Source organism: Micromys minutus, assembly GCF_963924665.1.
Source record: "Micromys minutus genome assembly, chromosome: 2".
Taxonomy (NCBI): domain Eukaryota; kingdom Metazoa; phylum Chordata; class Mammalia; order Rodentia; family Muridae; genus Micromys; species Micromys minutus.
The window spans coordinates 70,443,356-70,459,399 of record NC_137971.1 but is presented as its reverse complement, the minus strand read 5'-3'; the positions used below and the strand labels follow the sequence as shown (position 1 = coordinate 70,459,399).

The following is a 16,044-nucleotide window of genomic DNA, read 5'->3' as shown; positions in this document are numbered from 1 at the left end:
ATTTGGGTCGGGAAGAGCAGGAGAGAGAGGGCAATGTGATTTTGTTCTAGGTTCTGTTTGGCAGAAGTTCGGGGCGTGGCAGGCTTGACAGTTAGGCTGAGGCGCATGTACTTCCTGCCGACTGTCAGGAGGAGCGATGAAGGACTTGTGAGAGGAGCAACACTGTCAGAGCTGGATTCAGACCTTCCTAAATCAAAGCCAGAGGGTGTATTTTCAGAGAATGTAGAAAGTAACTGTGCCTAGAACACTGGCTATAGGATGGAGTCTAAACCCAGGAAGGAGTGCTCTTGAATTCCAAATGGTCCAGCGCCCCAGGACCAGCCTTCGGCCTTGATAGAACCTGATTCAGCTAAATAAAGCTGGAGAGGGAGGCTGAGACCTGGGGGACTTGTCGGCTCAGTGCTTCTGAGGTAACCATTAATCCTTCCCCCGGGGGAATCCAGGGACTAGCCCCTTGAGGGGCAGATGCTGGGGAGAATGGAGGAACACCTGGAGGAAGGCTCTGAACTTGGGGAGCAGAAGGTCCTGATTGATAATCTGGCCGACATACTGGTCATTGCTGCGTATTTCCTGCTGGTCATTGGTGTTGGCTTGTGGGTGAGACGTTGAGGGGTTTTTGATAAGGAATTGTGTCTGGGGGTTGACGGTAAAGATTTGGGGAGACCTCAGAGAGGGGTGGGAGAAAGGTGCTTGGATATGATGAGGGAGAAACCTAGATCTAGTAGGCAAGCAAATCTTTAATTCTTTGTTTTTGTATCTCCTGGATTGTCCAGAAGAGACTTGGGGTATCAGTAGGTTTTCTATTAAGCCAAGCGTTCTAAGAGCTGTCTCTGTTTTCATGTCTGCATTGTGGCTGAGCAGCAGCCCATATTTAAAGCCACCAGGAAAGTCAGGCTGAATCTAGACATATTTAGGTTCCAGTATTTTCACTAGGATTAGAGCCTGGGTTGTTCTGAGTGTGGGAGAAGGTTGGGGGTAAGGAGATACACAGTCTGGGGAGTCCAGTGCTGGTTAATCTTCAGCCTGAAACAAGGCTGAGGAATGTGTTGAGGAAGCTAATGAAGTCCAAAGATGTGCCCCAATCCCAGTTCCCCCCACTTCTGTTTCCCAGTCTATGTTCAGAACCAATAGAGGCACAGTTGGTGGCTACTTCCTGGCAGGACGGAGCATGGTGTGGTGGCCGGTGAGAGGGGCTGGGGAATGGGATGGGAGGGACCCTGGAGGAACAGTCTAGCTCACCCCCATTTCTGGCTACCCAGGTTGGAGCCTCTCTGTTCGCCAGCAACATTGGCAGTGGTCATTTTGTGGGCCTGGCAGGGACTGGTGCAGCAAGTGGCTTGGCTGTGGCTGGATTTGAGTGGAATGTGAGTCTTCTTCTCTATAGTAATCCACCCCAGTGGAAACTTCTGGAAAGACCACATCTTGGGGAAGCTCCTGGTGTGGGCATGTGAACAACTGGAACAGCCCAGCTGGGTGGTGAGCTTGGGCTGGGAGCAAGGATCACATGCTAGTTTACATGCAGTAGGATACAGGCAGGCTCTGCTCTCGACTTTCTGTGCACGCCAGCATCTGTTCTTGATGGGCCTTGACCTATACACTGCACTCCAAAATGGGGCTGGCACCTCACAGATGAAGCACCTGCCTTGATGTTCTTTGATGCTGTAGTCTGTGAGCATCTCTAGACTGAACTGAAGTTCTTTGCAGAAACAAGAATAAGTGCAGGGACTGGGCTCACTTACACGGTTGGAGAGATAAGGGTTTGAGCCTTTCTGTAAGAGGCCTCTGAACTGAGCCTATGAGGATAAAATTCTTGGGTTAGTGCAGGAGGGGAGGCAGCCCTGCCTGGCGGATGCTGAGGTCAGTCTGAAGAGTCTGTGCACACAGGCTCATTTACCATAAAGAACTTGGGAGAGACTAGTTAGAGGTGATGGTCTGTAAGTGCAAAAAACGGTTCTATAGAGTGTAGGTGTCGGGGAGATGTCATGGTTCTTTCCCTCCCTGTCCAGGGCCCAGGCACTTCCGCTTCTGAGTCCTGGGTGTGAGGACTAGGACAGGCCACCTTGGGATGTTATCCTGGACTGTCATTTGTTCCCACAGGCGCTCTTTGTGGTGCTGCTCCTTGGCTGGCTTTTCGTTCCTGTGTATCTGACGGCTGGCGTGATTACAATGCCTCAGTACCTCCGCAAGCGCTTTGGTGGGCACCGGATTCGCCTCTACCTGTCCGTGCTCTCGCTTTTCTTGTATATTTTCACCAAGATCTCGGTGAGCACGCACATTGGGCAGTACAGCGGCTTAGAAAGGTAGAACCACCCAATGAGGTCTTCAGAGACCTCTGGAAGGGGTGGGAACAAGGAGAAAAGCAAGAATCAGATAGAGGGGTGGGGCCTGGAAAGAGCAGGTCTCTAAGGCTGTGGGCAGGCAGTGCTGGGACATGGGAAGCCTTGGTTGTTGAAAGAATGAGTGGACTTTTGAGATGTGGCCACATAGGATGGATGGTCTCAGGGCAGGCTTGGAGCTGGATGGCTGCCTTTGCCACTGATCTCTGTATTTGCTCTCTCCTAAAAGGTGGATATGTTCTCCGGGGCAGTGTTCATTCAACAGGCTCTGGGCTGGAACATTTATGCTTCTGTCATCGCACTCTTGGGCATCACCATGATTTATACTGTGACAGGTGGCTGAGCGGGAACGCTGGGGTGGGAGGCCAGGAGCTTGGGTGAGAGGGAGCCAGCCACATAAGCAGGGATCTGTTGGTTCTACTGGGAAACAGGAATGTGGGACAGAGAGATACATTAGTGTGATACAGTACAGTAGAATTAAATCTGTGGAAAATAAACCCCCTTTCTTTCAATGTCCCTTGGCTTTGGACAGCAAGGTCAGGTGCCGAGCTAGATCTAGGTGAGCCTCCACAGTGAGAATGGGGGAAATGATTTAGAAGCCCCTTCCCTTCTTGGAGTTGACTTGGTGAGCCTCCGAGATCTTTGGCTAAATTCTTGCAGTTCCCAGGATTCCAGATCTACATAGAATGGGTAGAGTGGTGCTAAAGTGGCCTTGGAGTCCCCTCACCCCGTCACACAGCCGAGAAAACAGGCCAAGCAGTGTACTGTGGGAGTCTTGAGCCGCATGCATTCCCAGCCAAGAAAGTATCAGTGGACTCTCAAACTCCGCTCTGCTTCCTGGGACCTGGCTCGGAAGTGCAACCTCATTTTAATAAAATCTGTTCTTTAGAACGGGTACTTTCCTTAGTCTCAAAAGATATGGTGCCAGGGACCACCAGCAGCTGTGCTGTTTCCCGCTGACTCAGGCTTGTTGCAGGAGGGCTGGCCGCACTGATGTACACAGACACCGTGCAGACCTTTGTCATTCTTGCCGGGGCCTTCATCCTCACCGGTTATGGTATGGGGTTTACCCACAATGGGCGGGGCATGGCTCTTTGCTGCCGCAGAGCTTTTAATGTAGGGGCTGGAGCCTTGCTTGTCTCTGCCATGCGGGTCCTAAGGAGGGCCTTCACACTTGGGCCAGATCCCCTGACAACCTTGCCTGCACAGCTTTCCATGAAGTGGGCGGGTACTCGGGTCTCTTCGACAAATACCTGGGAGCAGTGACTTCACTGACGGTGTCCAAGGATCCCGCTGTTGGCAACATCTCCAGCACCTGCTATCAGCCGAGGCCTGACTCCTACCACCTGCTGCGTGACGCTGTGACTGGAGACCTGCCGTGGCCTGCGCTGCTCCTGGGGCTCACCATAGTCTCAGGCTGGTATTGGTGCAGTGACCAGGTAGGCCAAGGCGTGCACACACCCGAGACAGAACTCTAAGTGCCCGGTGCTGGCTCATGGGTGACGTCACCCTTTGGACTTGGGTTGAAGGCAGGGCCTGAGCTGATGGATCGTGCCTGGGTGGGCCTAAAAGAAGTCAGAATCCATGGGAGGATGGAGATGCAGCAGGGGCTCTGGGGAGCTAGAGGTTGGGTATGAATTCGAGTGGGGTTGAAGGGTAGTGCTAAGGGGCCGTGAAGGGTGGAGGCGAGGCCTGTGGGATGTTACAGGGATGATGTCCCGTACCACAGGTAATAGTGCAGCGCTGCCTGGCTGGAAAGAATCTGACTCACATCAAGGCTGGATGCATCTTGTGTGGCTACCTAAAGCTGATGCCCATGTTCCTCATGGTCATGCCAGGCATGATCAGCCGCATTCTTTACCCAGGTAATGCCTGCATCACTCCAGTCTCAACAGTACTGGGCCACATCCAGAGCCCTCCCACCCCACCCCTGCCTGTTCAAGGATTCAGGTGCCTGTCAGTCATACCTGCTACTCTCCTAAAAGCTGGGAAGCTGGTGTCTCAGCCTTGCTTCCCACGGGAAGTACCATCTCGAGGAGTCCCAGACCACACTAGGTCTCAGTGATTCTGGTTTCCACATCATGGTCTTTCCTGGCCACCTTACAGCTTTCTTTTTTCTTGCAGATGAGGTGGCGTGTGTGGTCCCTGAGGTGTGTAAGCGGGTGTGTGGCACCGAGGTGGGCTGCTCTAACATCGCCTACCCACGGCTTGTTGTGAAGCTTATGCCCAATGGTGAGGGCTGGAGATGGATTGGGCTTAGGCAAGCCTGCAGGGACTGCCTAGGGGAGGGTGGCCTCTTGCCAGTCTCTCACCACCTTGAACACACCCGAAAGCCCTGGCCTGACAGCTCTCGCTGGCCGCAGGTCTGCGTGGACTCATGCTCGCGGTCATGCTGGCGGCCCTCATGTCCTCTCTGGCATCCATCTTTAACAGCAGCAGCACCCTTTTCACCATGGATATCTACACACGCCTGCGGCCTCGTGCAGGTGATAAGGAGCTGCTGCTAGTTGGAAGGTGTGGCCCGGATCCCAACCCCTGCTCTAAAAAGGAACCTGGGATGTTGGGCGTGGAATGCTGGGAGGGTGATGGGGAAAGGTGGGTCCTCAGGAAAATCTGATTGTCTTCAACTACAGGCTTTGGGTGGTATTCATCGTGGCCGTGTCTGTGGCGTGGCTGCCAGTGGTGCAGGCAGCACAGGGTGGGCAGCTCTTTGATTATATTCAGTCTGTCTCCAGCTATCTGGCACCCCCAGTGTCTGCAGTCTTTGTGCTTGCACTCTTTGTGCCCCGTGTTAATGAGAAGGTGAGCGGGGCATGTCCGTGTGAACTGGGGTGGGGCTCCCAGCTGGAGTAGGCTAACGCTGTTTCTCCGCAGGGCGCTTTCTGGGGACTAGTTGGGGGCCTGCTGATGGGCCTAGCTCGGCTCATACCGGAGTTCCTCTTTGGCTCGGGCAGCTGTGTGCGGCCCTCAGTGTGCCCAGCAATCTTCTGCCGGGTGCACTACCTCTACTTCGCCATCATTCTCTTCATCTGCTCTGGCCTCCTCACACTCGGGATCTCCCTGTGCACCGCACCCATCCCTCAGAAGCATGTAAGTGCTTCCAAGGGAACCGGGAGACTGAACTGTATGGGATGGATGAACCCTTTTCACCTGTTCAGCCAGTCTGTTTCAAGGAAGCCCACAGAGGCCAGGGGCCAGCAGTTCAGTAGGAAGCTGTTTCCAGGGCCAGCACATTTACTGACCTGACGTTTTTTGGGGAAGCAGAGCAAATGACAATAGGGATATGCAGTGTCAGAACTTTAAGACCAGTCTGAAGAACTACAATTCTGGGTGTAGACGTAAAACTTGGGCTCAAACACAGGACTGGGCAGGGCCGAAGACTTTAATACTAGATGAAGAGCTTGGGGTTCAGTGTAAAGGCAAAGACTATCCTGGAAAGAGGAGTCTGAGTGAGCTGAGCCTGGGCAAGTGTGCAGGCCAGAGGGAGGCTGGGGAGAGCAGTGACAAAGCTGTGTGCCAGCATGGGCCTGGGATGGAGAGCACAACTCCTACCAGGTCCCTTCTCCCTAACTTCCCAGCTCCACCGCCTGGTTTTCAGTCTCCGGCACAGCAAGGAGGAGCGGGAGGACCTGGATGCTGACGAGTTAGACGGTCCAGCCCCTCCCCCTGTGCAGAATGGGTGCCAGGAACACGCAATGGGAATTGAAGGTAAGGCATACCCCAGGAGAGCACCCTGGGAAGCTCGGGGAGCTGACAGACTGACTGTGTGCTCCCCATTTCCTTCCAGAGGTCCAGTCCCCAGCTCCAGGCCTGCTTCGCCAGTGCCTGCTCTGGTTCTGTGGGATGAGCAGGAGTGGGTCAGGGAGTCCTCCACCCACTACTGAGGAGGTGGCTGCAAGCACCAGGCGGCTAGAGGACATCAGTGAGGACCCCAGCTGGGCCCGAGTAGTCAACCTCAACGCTCTGCTCATGATGACTGTGGCTGTGTTCCTCTGGGGCTTTTATGCATAAAGTCACATGTACACCATGAGCTGTAATCAGGGCGTGTCTGAGCCTCACAAAAAGTGAGGGTGAGGAGCTCATAGTGGATCCCAGAGAAGGAAAAGGGCAAAAATATGGCAGGATGGAACTGGTTCCCTTCCTCTTTACCTGGGGTCCAGTCCATTTGATTGGTTGTTATTTCCCACAAGATGGTGGCCAATTGGTCATAGAAGTTTGCCTATGCAAAAATAAAGCTGCCCTTTTAGCATCCTGTTGTGGCTGAAACATTGTTGCTCTGGGCTCCATCCAGGTCTCCTGGCTCCTGTCCTGGGTTCTGGGCTTGGAGCTCCTGCTCATAAGACCTTCTTTTCTGAAGATAGAGGCCACGTGGCTCTCCATTCATCCACCTCTAGATGGTGCTTCTCAGTCTTCCAGCCAGCAGCCTGCAGTCCTAGGAAAAGGTCACAGGATGAGGCCAGGGAGGAAGTCCTGGGATGAACCTGGGGATGTGTAGCTGGTCTTGGGTACTCTGGGTTCTTCTTTTCCCACCAGTTATCTCCCCATTTTCAACCCCTATCACTAGATAGGAGAGAAAGAAGGAAGAGGAAAGAGAGATAGAGTTTCCTGAACCTAATGTCTTTTGTTTCTTCTTTGACTATGGCTACTAATAAACCATGACCAACTCCCCTAAATGACCAACAACCACCCACTCCACCTTTTGGGGACCTAGCATCATAGCCAGCTGTTGTGGACAGTCCAAAGAAGCCCTATACCCCTATATCTGTGATTAAAACAAAAAAAAAAAATCTTGTAATATTTCTGTGTTTTTTAAAGAAACCAAAATTCCAGAATTCTCACTACAGGTATAGTTCATGTGAGCAGAGGCACAGGCTGGTGCAGCCTTTCATACAATTTGGGCTCTTCTGTTGGGATTATCTGTGGCAGAAAATGAAGCTAGAATTTTATTTGTGTAGTGAGAAATTAGCCATAGCACACAGAAAAGGGCGCAGAAAGACGTAAATGCTTTAAGAACAGCTTGGTTTATAGACTATCAATACCAGAGACTAATCTGAACTCCAGTCTGTAGGTAGGGGACAGAGACCCAGACTGAAGATCACAGACAAAAGCAGTCCTTTATTTCCCATGCAGGACCCAAGGTTGCAGAAGTCAGGAGATGGTGTTACCTTTCAAGAACTTTGGGAACAGTGTGTCCAACACTTGATGTATCTCCCTGACAAGAATCCAGTTTTCTTTCTTAGGACCTGGTGGGTGTAAGATCAGGAATTCTCACATCCTCAGCAGAACAGATAGCCCACCCTTTCCCACCTCTGCTGTAATCAGCACTAGACCAGGAAGCTCTTACCAGCCTGAACCCTGTCCCTCAGCTCTGCTAGCTCTCCTGGAAGTGGGCCATCTTCCTGCAGGGCTCCGAGAATCAGCCCATGAGTGGCAGCCCTTAAGACAGTCTCAGAGCCTGCCACTTGGTTCAGAGCAACCCGTACCTGGTCTGAAGAGACCCAAGAGACAGACAAAGATTAGAAAATAACTATTTCTCAAATGCCTTCAACCCATTTTTCTGATTCTCTCCTCTGCCTGAGGCCATTGCCAGACATGGAAGTCCTTACTCTTTCCTTCCCAACTTCAGCTTCTGTTGTTTCTTTAGCCAAACTAAAACGTTCAGTTTTCAAGTGCAATTTCACAGTAGCTCCAAGAGGTAACTTGGTTCACCAATGAAAATTAATGCCTTTAACACATTGCAATCAGCAAGTCCTGAGGATTCATTTTCCTAACAAAGGACTCTGGGTAAGAGACTCAGTGATCTATAGAGAAGCCAGAGGCCACAGTCTTACCTGAATACATTATAATGTACAAAGCACTTTTTACAAAATCACCCTATTCAATCCTTAGAAAAATGCCACGAGTAATAAGGCAACTTCTGCGGCTTCGTGTTCTAGCTCAGCGGTTTTTATGTAAAGGGTCACGCTGTGACCATTTAATACAGTTCTTCATGTTGTGGTGTCCCCCACCTACAAAATTGTTTTTGTTGCTACTTCAAAACTATAATTTTGCTACTGTTATGAATCATACTGTAAATACCTGATCTGTAGGATATCTGATGTGTGACTCCTGTCATTCAATCCCCAAAGGGGTTGCTACCCACAGGTTGAAAACCACTGTTATAGTGGGATACAGTGAACTCATTGGGGCATGAAGCTATTCATTTGAATGCATCAAAATTTTGGTCTAGAGCACTCTCTCGGACTTTAGGCAGTCTCCAAACTATCCAGGGATTAGAGGCCCAGAGTCAGAGGAATGAAAACTGGGAGGATGTAGCATACTCACTTTGTGACTGGTTCCAGCAAAGGAGGTATGGTTCTTGATGGCCCTCAACCAGTTGCTTCAGTTCAGAGACACTGAGGGAGAGAAAGGCACACCAGGGTAGGGAAAGCAAGGTAGCAGGATCCACTTGGTCAAACTGTTGGCTGTAACCGTCCATTTACCATTGGCTTCTACTCACTGCCCATTTTCCTAGCTATTGTCTTAGCTTCTCCCACCTTCTCTTCTCCTGTACAGTCTTCCTTCATCGATAAACATCTTTTGCAGAAATTATGATTTACACTGTTGCATAGACATATCATGCATACTGACCACTTACACGGCTCCATCTTGCTTCTCCCACAAATCTTTCTCTCATATTTACTATTTGTTTTGTGGCCCACTGAGATGAACCAGGGCCTTCTTTATGACTATGAACTTGGAGCTGTGGCTGAAGGCTGGAAGGCTCAGGAGTGGGTATAGAACTGAAGAGAGTGACTTCCCCTTCTCATAGAATCCACTATGAGCTAATAGTCCTCTTCCCTGGATGACAGGTATGGCCTTCCTTCTGTAAGTTTAGTGCAGGGAACTATGGCTGTGAGTTAATGACTACATTGGTTGTACTGTGAGGTGCTTAATTTTTGTCAACTTGACACAACTTAGGAGTCAGCACAGAAGAGGGAACCTCAACCGAAGAATTGCCTTGACCAGACTGGGCCTATGGCTGTGTCTGTGAGAAACTGTCTGACTGATGATTTATTTGGGTGACATTATCTTTCGGCAGTCAGACCAGGGTTGCATAAAAAAGCTAGTTGAGTATGGGCGGGCAAGTGAGCCAGTTAACAGTATGGCTTCCATCTTAGCTCCTGCTCTGACTTCCTTTGATGACTGACTGTGACCAGGAACTATAAGTCAAAAAAGCCCTTTCCTCCCTGAGTTGTGTTTGGTCATGGTGTTTATAACAGCAAAAAAAAAAAAAAAAAAAAAAAAAAAAAAAAAGTAAACCAGATCATACCAAGTTAGAAAATGGCATTCAGAGATTTTTACCCTGTTTTCCAGCTTACGTACTTCCTGCCCCTCATACACCATGCCCCATGAGCCTCAGAGAGGATGGTGTAAGTAATTTGATTCAGGATGGGTCACATCCTTCATCTATACTGTGCATCTTGGGTGGTCAGCCGTGAGTGTCTGCATCACTGCCATGCATTGTAAGGAGGCTGAGGGCTGATTTTGTCTACGGGTATATACAGGGGTATTTAGAAGGCAGTTGGCTGCTATAACATATCTACTCCAGTCTATTCTCTGCTTACCTCAAGACCTCCCACTGATCTCTAATGCTGTACAATGGCAGTAAGAAACCTAAAACAGATTATATAGTGAAACTTGACCAAAAATCAGTGTGTAACTGAAAACAGGAGCTTATGTGGGAAGTGTGGGAGGCAGGAGACACGGGACAACTCACCTGGAGACCAAGTGGTGTAAGGGAACACCCAGGGACAGAGACAGGGATGGCCAGAAACCTGTTGAAAGTGGAGTCAGGATGCTCAGGCAGAGGGGGAAGGAAGGCTGGGAAACCCAGGAGCCAGACACCAAACGGTTGGATCACCTGTCCACAATGGCTCCATCTGATTGGCTGAAGCAGGCTCAAGTACCTCTCCCTTCTGAAGGAAGTGCTTTAGGACCAGCTGGAGGCGGCTTTCATTCAAGGTCTCCAGGACAAGGGCTCGGACTGCCCGGTAGTTGGCATAGATGTGGAGAGCAGTGAGCAGGAGGAAACAGCCAAGGCTGAGGCTGGGGCCAGAGAGGAAGGCAGCTAATGTATACAGAAAGAGGCTGAGCTGAGCATCTACACCACAGCCATAGCCTCTCCGGCTTACCTTGGGCAATCTGATACCAGAGGAAGCATCAAAAGGCTGACCAGAAGCCCTGCTAGGTTCACCACTGTCTCCTGGAAAATAGCAGAGAAGCTGAGCATTAGAGGGCTTCCCGTCAAGCCGGGAAAACAGCCTTCAGTGCTTTTTATTATAATCCTTAGGGCTTCAAAAACCACCCAGGGCTCCCTACCCTGATGGGAGTGCCAACTACACTTTTAATGTTTTGGTGAGTGAGCTGCTGTTTAAAAGATGCTGGGAATTCCTCTGCTCGGTAGACACAATACTCTCAGAATGCCCTTGGGTAATACTACTTTTCTACAGTGTGCTGGAAAAGGTGGGTCCCTTCTTGTTTGGTATCCAATACTGGCAAACAAGGAACCCCAGGAAGGTAAGGAACAGGCCTTGACCTTTTGCTTGTGGACCAATGTAACCAGAGACAGAATGAAGACATCCCAAGGGAAAGAAACCCTGCTGCTGCCCCAGTACATTATTCAAGAGAATCAATTGGGCTTCCTAGCTGTCAGGATTCTGGGGAAAGCTGGTCTTGGCATGGAGGAGCCCTGAGGCTCATGAGTTCTTTTTGCTCCTAGCCTTCCTTGGAAGGAGAAAGGCCTGGGGACTAAAGCCTGCCTAAGGAGTGGTAAGCTAGGGGTGGAGGTCGTCAGGGGCTCAGGAGCCTGTTTTATTGGTAAAGACAGTCAAGCAGCCATGTGAAGCTGGGACAACATGTGAGGGGAGGAACTGAGCAAAACTGCCTCAAGACCAATGTAAAAGGAGCCAAGTTTTGAGGATAATGGGGGTCCCTCTTTACCTTGGCATCACCTAACAAACCGCATTCTTAGAACAGAGAAATACAAAGGTGGGGATGTAGGGGCATGTGTGTTTGTAAAAGAGCACACGGCTTAGCTGGGTGCCTTTGGCCTCTTTCCTCGGCTCACTAGCCCCTTCCATTCCTGGTAGTGGAATAATTAAAATAATCTATTTTGATTCCATGCCTAACTTAAAAGGTATAACTTCTTCCCCATCTTCCCTCCTAGAAGCTGCTAGGTGTTTTCACTTGTACTGTGTTTTTCTTCTAAGCTCTAATAATTATCCTTGAGCTTTCCTTCTCAGGCTGTTTCTGAACTCTTTCACTAATGAGGCTAAGAATCTCTAACAGGAACCTTAGGTTCCCCTGTACTGTGCCAGAACCAGGAAGGGTTCCCAAGGAGGCGCCTCTGAAGACAGCTACCCATTGTCTGAGATTCCCTCTGAAACATGGCTCCAGGCTTTAACCTCTTCTGCCTCAGGCCCTGAGGCTCAGCACTCAGATCCTTGTGTGTCCACAAACATGGCAGCTATAAGGGTTGGACGTCTGTGATGGTAGAGCCTACTCTGAGGACATAGAACCAGCACCTTCTTCCTAGTGGGCCTGACTTTCTAAGGTGGTGTTTGGGCTACAGGATATGTGAAGGCAACAGTGACCACAGAATCATGTAGGCGTCATCATCAGGGTCCCTGTGACACAGGCTGCCCTCTCTGCCAGTATTCATTTCCCTTCCCAGGCTTCTCTACATCCCTTTTGTCCTCTGCTTCCTTTATAATGCTAGACCACCTCCTACGTGCCTAACTCCAAGGGTTCAGGTAGGTGGGGCCCAGGCAGGTGAGTTTTACAGGATGGCAGTACCACAAAAGCATTGTTGAGGCTTTAAACTGAGATCAACTCTTTTAACAACTTCATTTAAACAAAATGTTGTCTGTATATCCCTGATAATTCTGGTAATGTCTTTTGCTTTATAAGATCTACATAATCAGACTGAGCCCGTACCAAATACTGCCATCTCATTGGTAAATAAGTTTAGAATTGGGTCTCCAGATTTTTTTTTGGCAGAAATAGGCTATATTTATTATAATCTTGATAGTGATAGACATTGTGTATTTAACTGTTATCTTAACTTTATGTCCTGTTTATAGTCAATTCATATTCTTATGGTTCTATAAAAAATTAACTCCATCTTCCCAGGTCCCTTTGATCATCCTCCAAGGTCTGAAAGTTTACAAGAGTGGGAACCCCAAACTCTACATTATGCAGTGCCTATTCCCCCTCCTTTTATCCTCCTTGAGTCTGTATCCAAGTGTTCTTTTATTAAATCAGGGTGGAAATGCTCTTCCTTCTTAATTACATGTATTATTAAATAGTAGGTCTTCCTGTGTCTCACTACCCCACCACATGATAAAATGAAAGTCAACATGGACCGTTGCAGAATCTTACTGCCTCCCAGCTCACATTTCTTCTCTCTACAGAAACAATTCTCCTTGGGACAAGGGTTTACAGCCTGGGGTTCTATCACAGTGGAGTCAAAGACTAAAGAGTGGCTGGCACTAGGCAAGGTTAAGTCCAGAGTTGGGCAGTTTGTATGGTGGATTATGGGTGCTGAGCCCATGCAACTCAGGAGACTTAAGTCTGCAGCTGAAGTGACTCTGGGCTTCTACAGTTCACCTCTCAGATGTCTTTCCATAACCAGAAAACATTTATCCCCCCCCCCCTGAAATATCCTAGAAGTAAAATCCAAACAGAACACACCACACCCTCTGCACTTTAACCTGCACAGTGACTTAAAACCACAAGCTCTGAGCTCATTCGGTTTTCCCGTCTCCCCATTTTTGTTTACTGTTTAGACAGTATTCAGCTTCAGCACAGAAGACACTTCTGAGACACTAGAATCAGGGATCTGCACCAGGTACTTTGGAATGAGAGGGAGGGAGATATATAGGGGGAGGGGAACACAAACCAAGTCTCCAGTTCCTTTGGGCCTATACTTGTTGGTTTCCCCAAGGATGTTTGGGTAGTTAAAGACAGGAAGATTGGCCATGGGCCCAGAGTAGCATCAGGGGACATTCCACTTTACTCCATAGGCTCTTGTGTGCCCAGGGCTCCCACCTGGTTTTGGTTTATGCATATCTGTCTCTTGTTATAATGCACTGAGCAGTCTGGCTCCTTTATCTGCATATGCTTTACGCACAGACTCTCTCCAAACACTGCATCTATGACTTCAAAAATCTGCCATTCCTGACTTGCACAGGGCTTCCAGTATCCTATCTCTGAAAAACTGAGCTTCCCTGCCCCTGGTAACTATCAAATTTAGACAGTTTCCAATCAAATATACTCCTAACATAACCAGGTATAAAAAACAGAAGAGCCAATCTGGCCTGAGCTGGTTTGGTGTACATTTGCAGTAAGGCAAACTGTCTCCTTCAGTAAACTTTTAGGAGGAATCTCCTATTAATCATATAATGTATATATAATTGAATGTGCCTATAACTAAAATTGGAAGCATTATGAGAAAGGATATACACAGTAGGGAAACAATTAATCTATTAATCAAAATATTGAACAACACACACTATCCCTGTTAGTAACCAGCTCCTTCCCTTAGGCCCCATACAAAGAAACACCAAGCTGCAGCCCTTGAGTATTTTCACTCATGTGGCTAGTTGTCAATCACGACAGTGTATCTTGTTTTCATCTGGATGGCTTAACTCCAAAGAAAATCAACTTGCTTCTTGTGCACATCCGTATGAATCTTTATTTCCAGTTCTTGGGCTAAGAAGCCAAGGACCTGGAAACGCCCAGGCCACACCCCAACCACCAATAACACCAGCCCTTCCTCTGTCCTCACACCTGCTGCAGTGACATGCTAGGACACAGCCCCTAACACACAAAGAAAGAGAGGCTGGTATTTTACTGTACTCTCTGGCCTCAATATAAGCTAGGTAAATGAAAACTCAGGCCAAAAGATAAATCTTAAACTTAACTGCCTTCCCCTACCGGGAATTACTTTGTAAAGGTCAAGGGCAATGATCTGCGGTCCTACTGGGCATTCAAGGAGAAAAGTCTCCATTTAATCCGGTGCCTATGGCGCTTCTGGCTAGGGAAACGCCTGGACCCTCAGGAGTGATTGTGCTTCATGACCTTTTCAATCATATGCCCTCAAACAAAAAAACACCAAGTGTCTCTGGAGAGTCCCCAGACAACAGCGGGCTACATCTAAATCTGTGTCTTATTATGATTATCTGTTGTCTTATGGTGACTTACAAAAACCCAATTCACAGCAGTGCCCTCCTTCCTCTTCCCAAAGGAGAGCTTTCCTCATATCAAGCTGATTCCTTTTTCCCCTAAAGGTCCAAAGATCATTCCTAAACTGATTAACTCAAATTACAATGTTATTCTAAGAACTCAATGGCACTGAAATCTCAGACCTCACATATCTAAGCTCTTGGATGCTACTCCTTTGATGTTCAACATCTGTGACCTGAAAACCCACCCCTGATCCCACCTTCTCAGGATGGAAAGTTCTGACACAGACACAGGCAGCCTAGCAAATTCCTCAGGAGCTAATCTTATTCCCTCCAAAGCCAGAGAGGGGACTGGCTTCAGAACACCTGGTTGGAATTGTGTCACATGTGTTTCCAAGTGATGGCACTTCCAAGTATTGTATCTATGGTAGAACAATAAGGGATGGAACTCAGTATGTCCCTAAAATTTCCCAGAATAAGTAAGTACCATGGACCACTTAGGTTTTTTCTTTCATCCATTTTGTTCTACGCACTTTAAATAATTGTATATGTGTGTATATACATATATAAAAACCATAAATGTTATTATTAAAGATGTTACAACTAAATATGCCTCACACTAGAAATTTAAATTTACTTTTTGTCTTGGCATACCTTAAGCCATATGTAAGCATATATTAAAAGGCCTTATATGTACATAAATTAAGGCTCTCACTTGCTTTCTTAAAACCTATTAAAATGGTATCATTGGGTCTATAAGCTACTTCCTAAAACCTTAAATGCTATTTTTTTAAATATAAGGCAACAATACCATTCAGAATATAGGTAACCTTGCTCTGTATATAATCAAGATGTCTATGTTCTTAAATCCATTAAATTCATTAATAATGAATACCTTACATTTCTAAACCTATATTTTTACCTTGGAACTGTGTCGTTACAAAGCAGAATCTGTTGCCAGTTCACCCCTGTTCTCTTTTACATACAAGCTTTTCTAGGTTCTTGTCCAGTTTAAAGAAAGTCCCATAATGGTGGGTGCCTGCCCAGTGAGCTTGGAGTCAGACTTTATGCAAAAATCATATCTGCAAAAGAGTATTTATTTTGGAATAAGAATGGCTAATGCTAGCTTTGCACAGTGAAAGTACTGTAGTCAATGAGGTTTATCCGAGGCATGATTACTGCTAATTGAAAGAATTGCTAATGCTATTATAATGTGATCTAATTAATAGTTTAACCTGAGATGGTCCAGTGGACAATCTGGCTTTATGTTTACATACAACCATGTGTTCTCCTATGCTTGCGTTCACAGAACCAAAGTGCCTTATAAGTAAATGATCTGATTAGTTAAAACAGCCAAGTTTAACCACAACTCTTTTTAATTCATACTGTAACTAAAGTTTAAAATGAAAAGGGGATCAAATAAGCAGGCTGAGCCCAACACTGCTGCTTAGTTGTTTCAGCTCTGACCTGGAAGTGCTTTA

General features: G+C 47.8%; 2 protein-coding genes across 3 annotated transcripts in view; one reads left to right on the top strand and one right to left on the bottom strand.

Moving 5' to 3' along the window:
* Positions 1–477: 477 nt before the first annotated feature.
* SLC5A2 (solute carrier family 5 member 2) lies at positions 478–6,351 on the top strand (the record flags this gene model as incomplete). The annotated part of the gene is made up of 14 exons (XM_080911796.1): positions 478–597; positions 1,112–1,183; positions 1,260–1,364; positions 2,098–2,262; positions 2,566–2,671; positions 3,313–3,393; positions 3,546–3,775; positions 4,066–4,201; positions 4,461–4,568; positions 4,700–4,850; positions 4,970–5,138; positions 5,211–5,426; positions 5,915–6,044; positions 6,124–6,351. The coding sequence occupies 14 exons, from the start codon at positions 478–480 to the stop codon at positions 6,345–6,347; spliced, it is 2,013 nt and encodes a 670-aa protein (XP_080767922.1). The 3' UTR covers positions 6,348–6,351.
* The window catches only part of RUSF1 (RUS family member 1), a 26,348-nt gene continuing 16,654 nt past the window's right edge, over positions 6,351–16,044 (bottom strand). Inside the window, exons 7-13 of one of the 2 annotated variants that reach the window (XM_080911798.1) lie at positions 10,511–10,581; positions 10,240–10,424; positions 10,096–10,153; positions 8,661–8,731; positions 7,681–7,824; positions 7,502–7,579; positions 6,351–6,768 (exon numbers count right to left, since the gene is read on the bottom strand). In XM_080911798.1, the coding sequence (XP_080767924.1) occupies positions 6,671–6,768; positions 7,502–7,579; positions 7,681–7,824; positions 8,661–8,731; positions 10,096–10,153; positions 10,240–10,424; positions 10,511–10,581 (705 nt within the window). In that variant the 3' untranslated portion in view covers positions 6,351–6,670. The remainder of the gene's footprint in view (positions 6,769–7,501; positions 7,580–7,680; positions 7,825–8,660; positions 8,732–10,095; positions 10,154–10,239; positions 10,425–10,510; positions 10,582–16,044) is intronic. The other variant, XM_080911797.1, reaches the window with a different exon arrangement.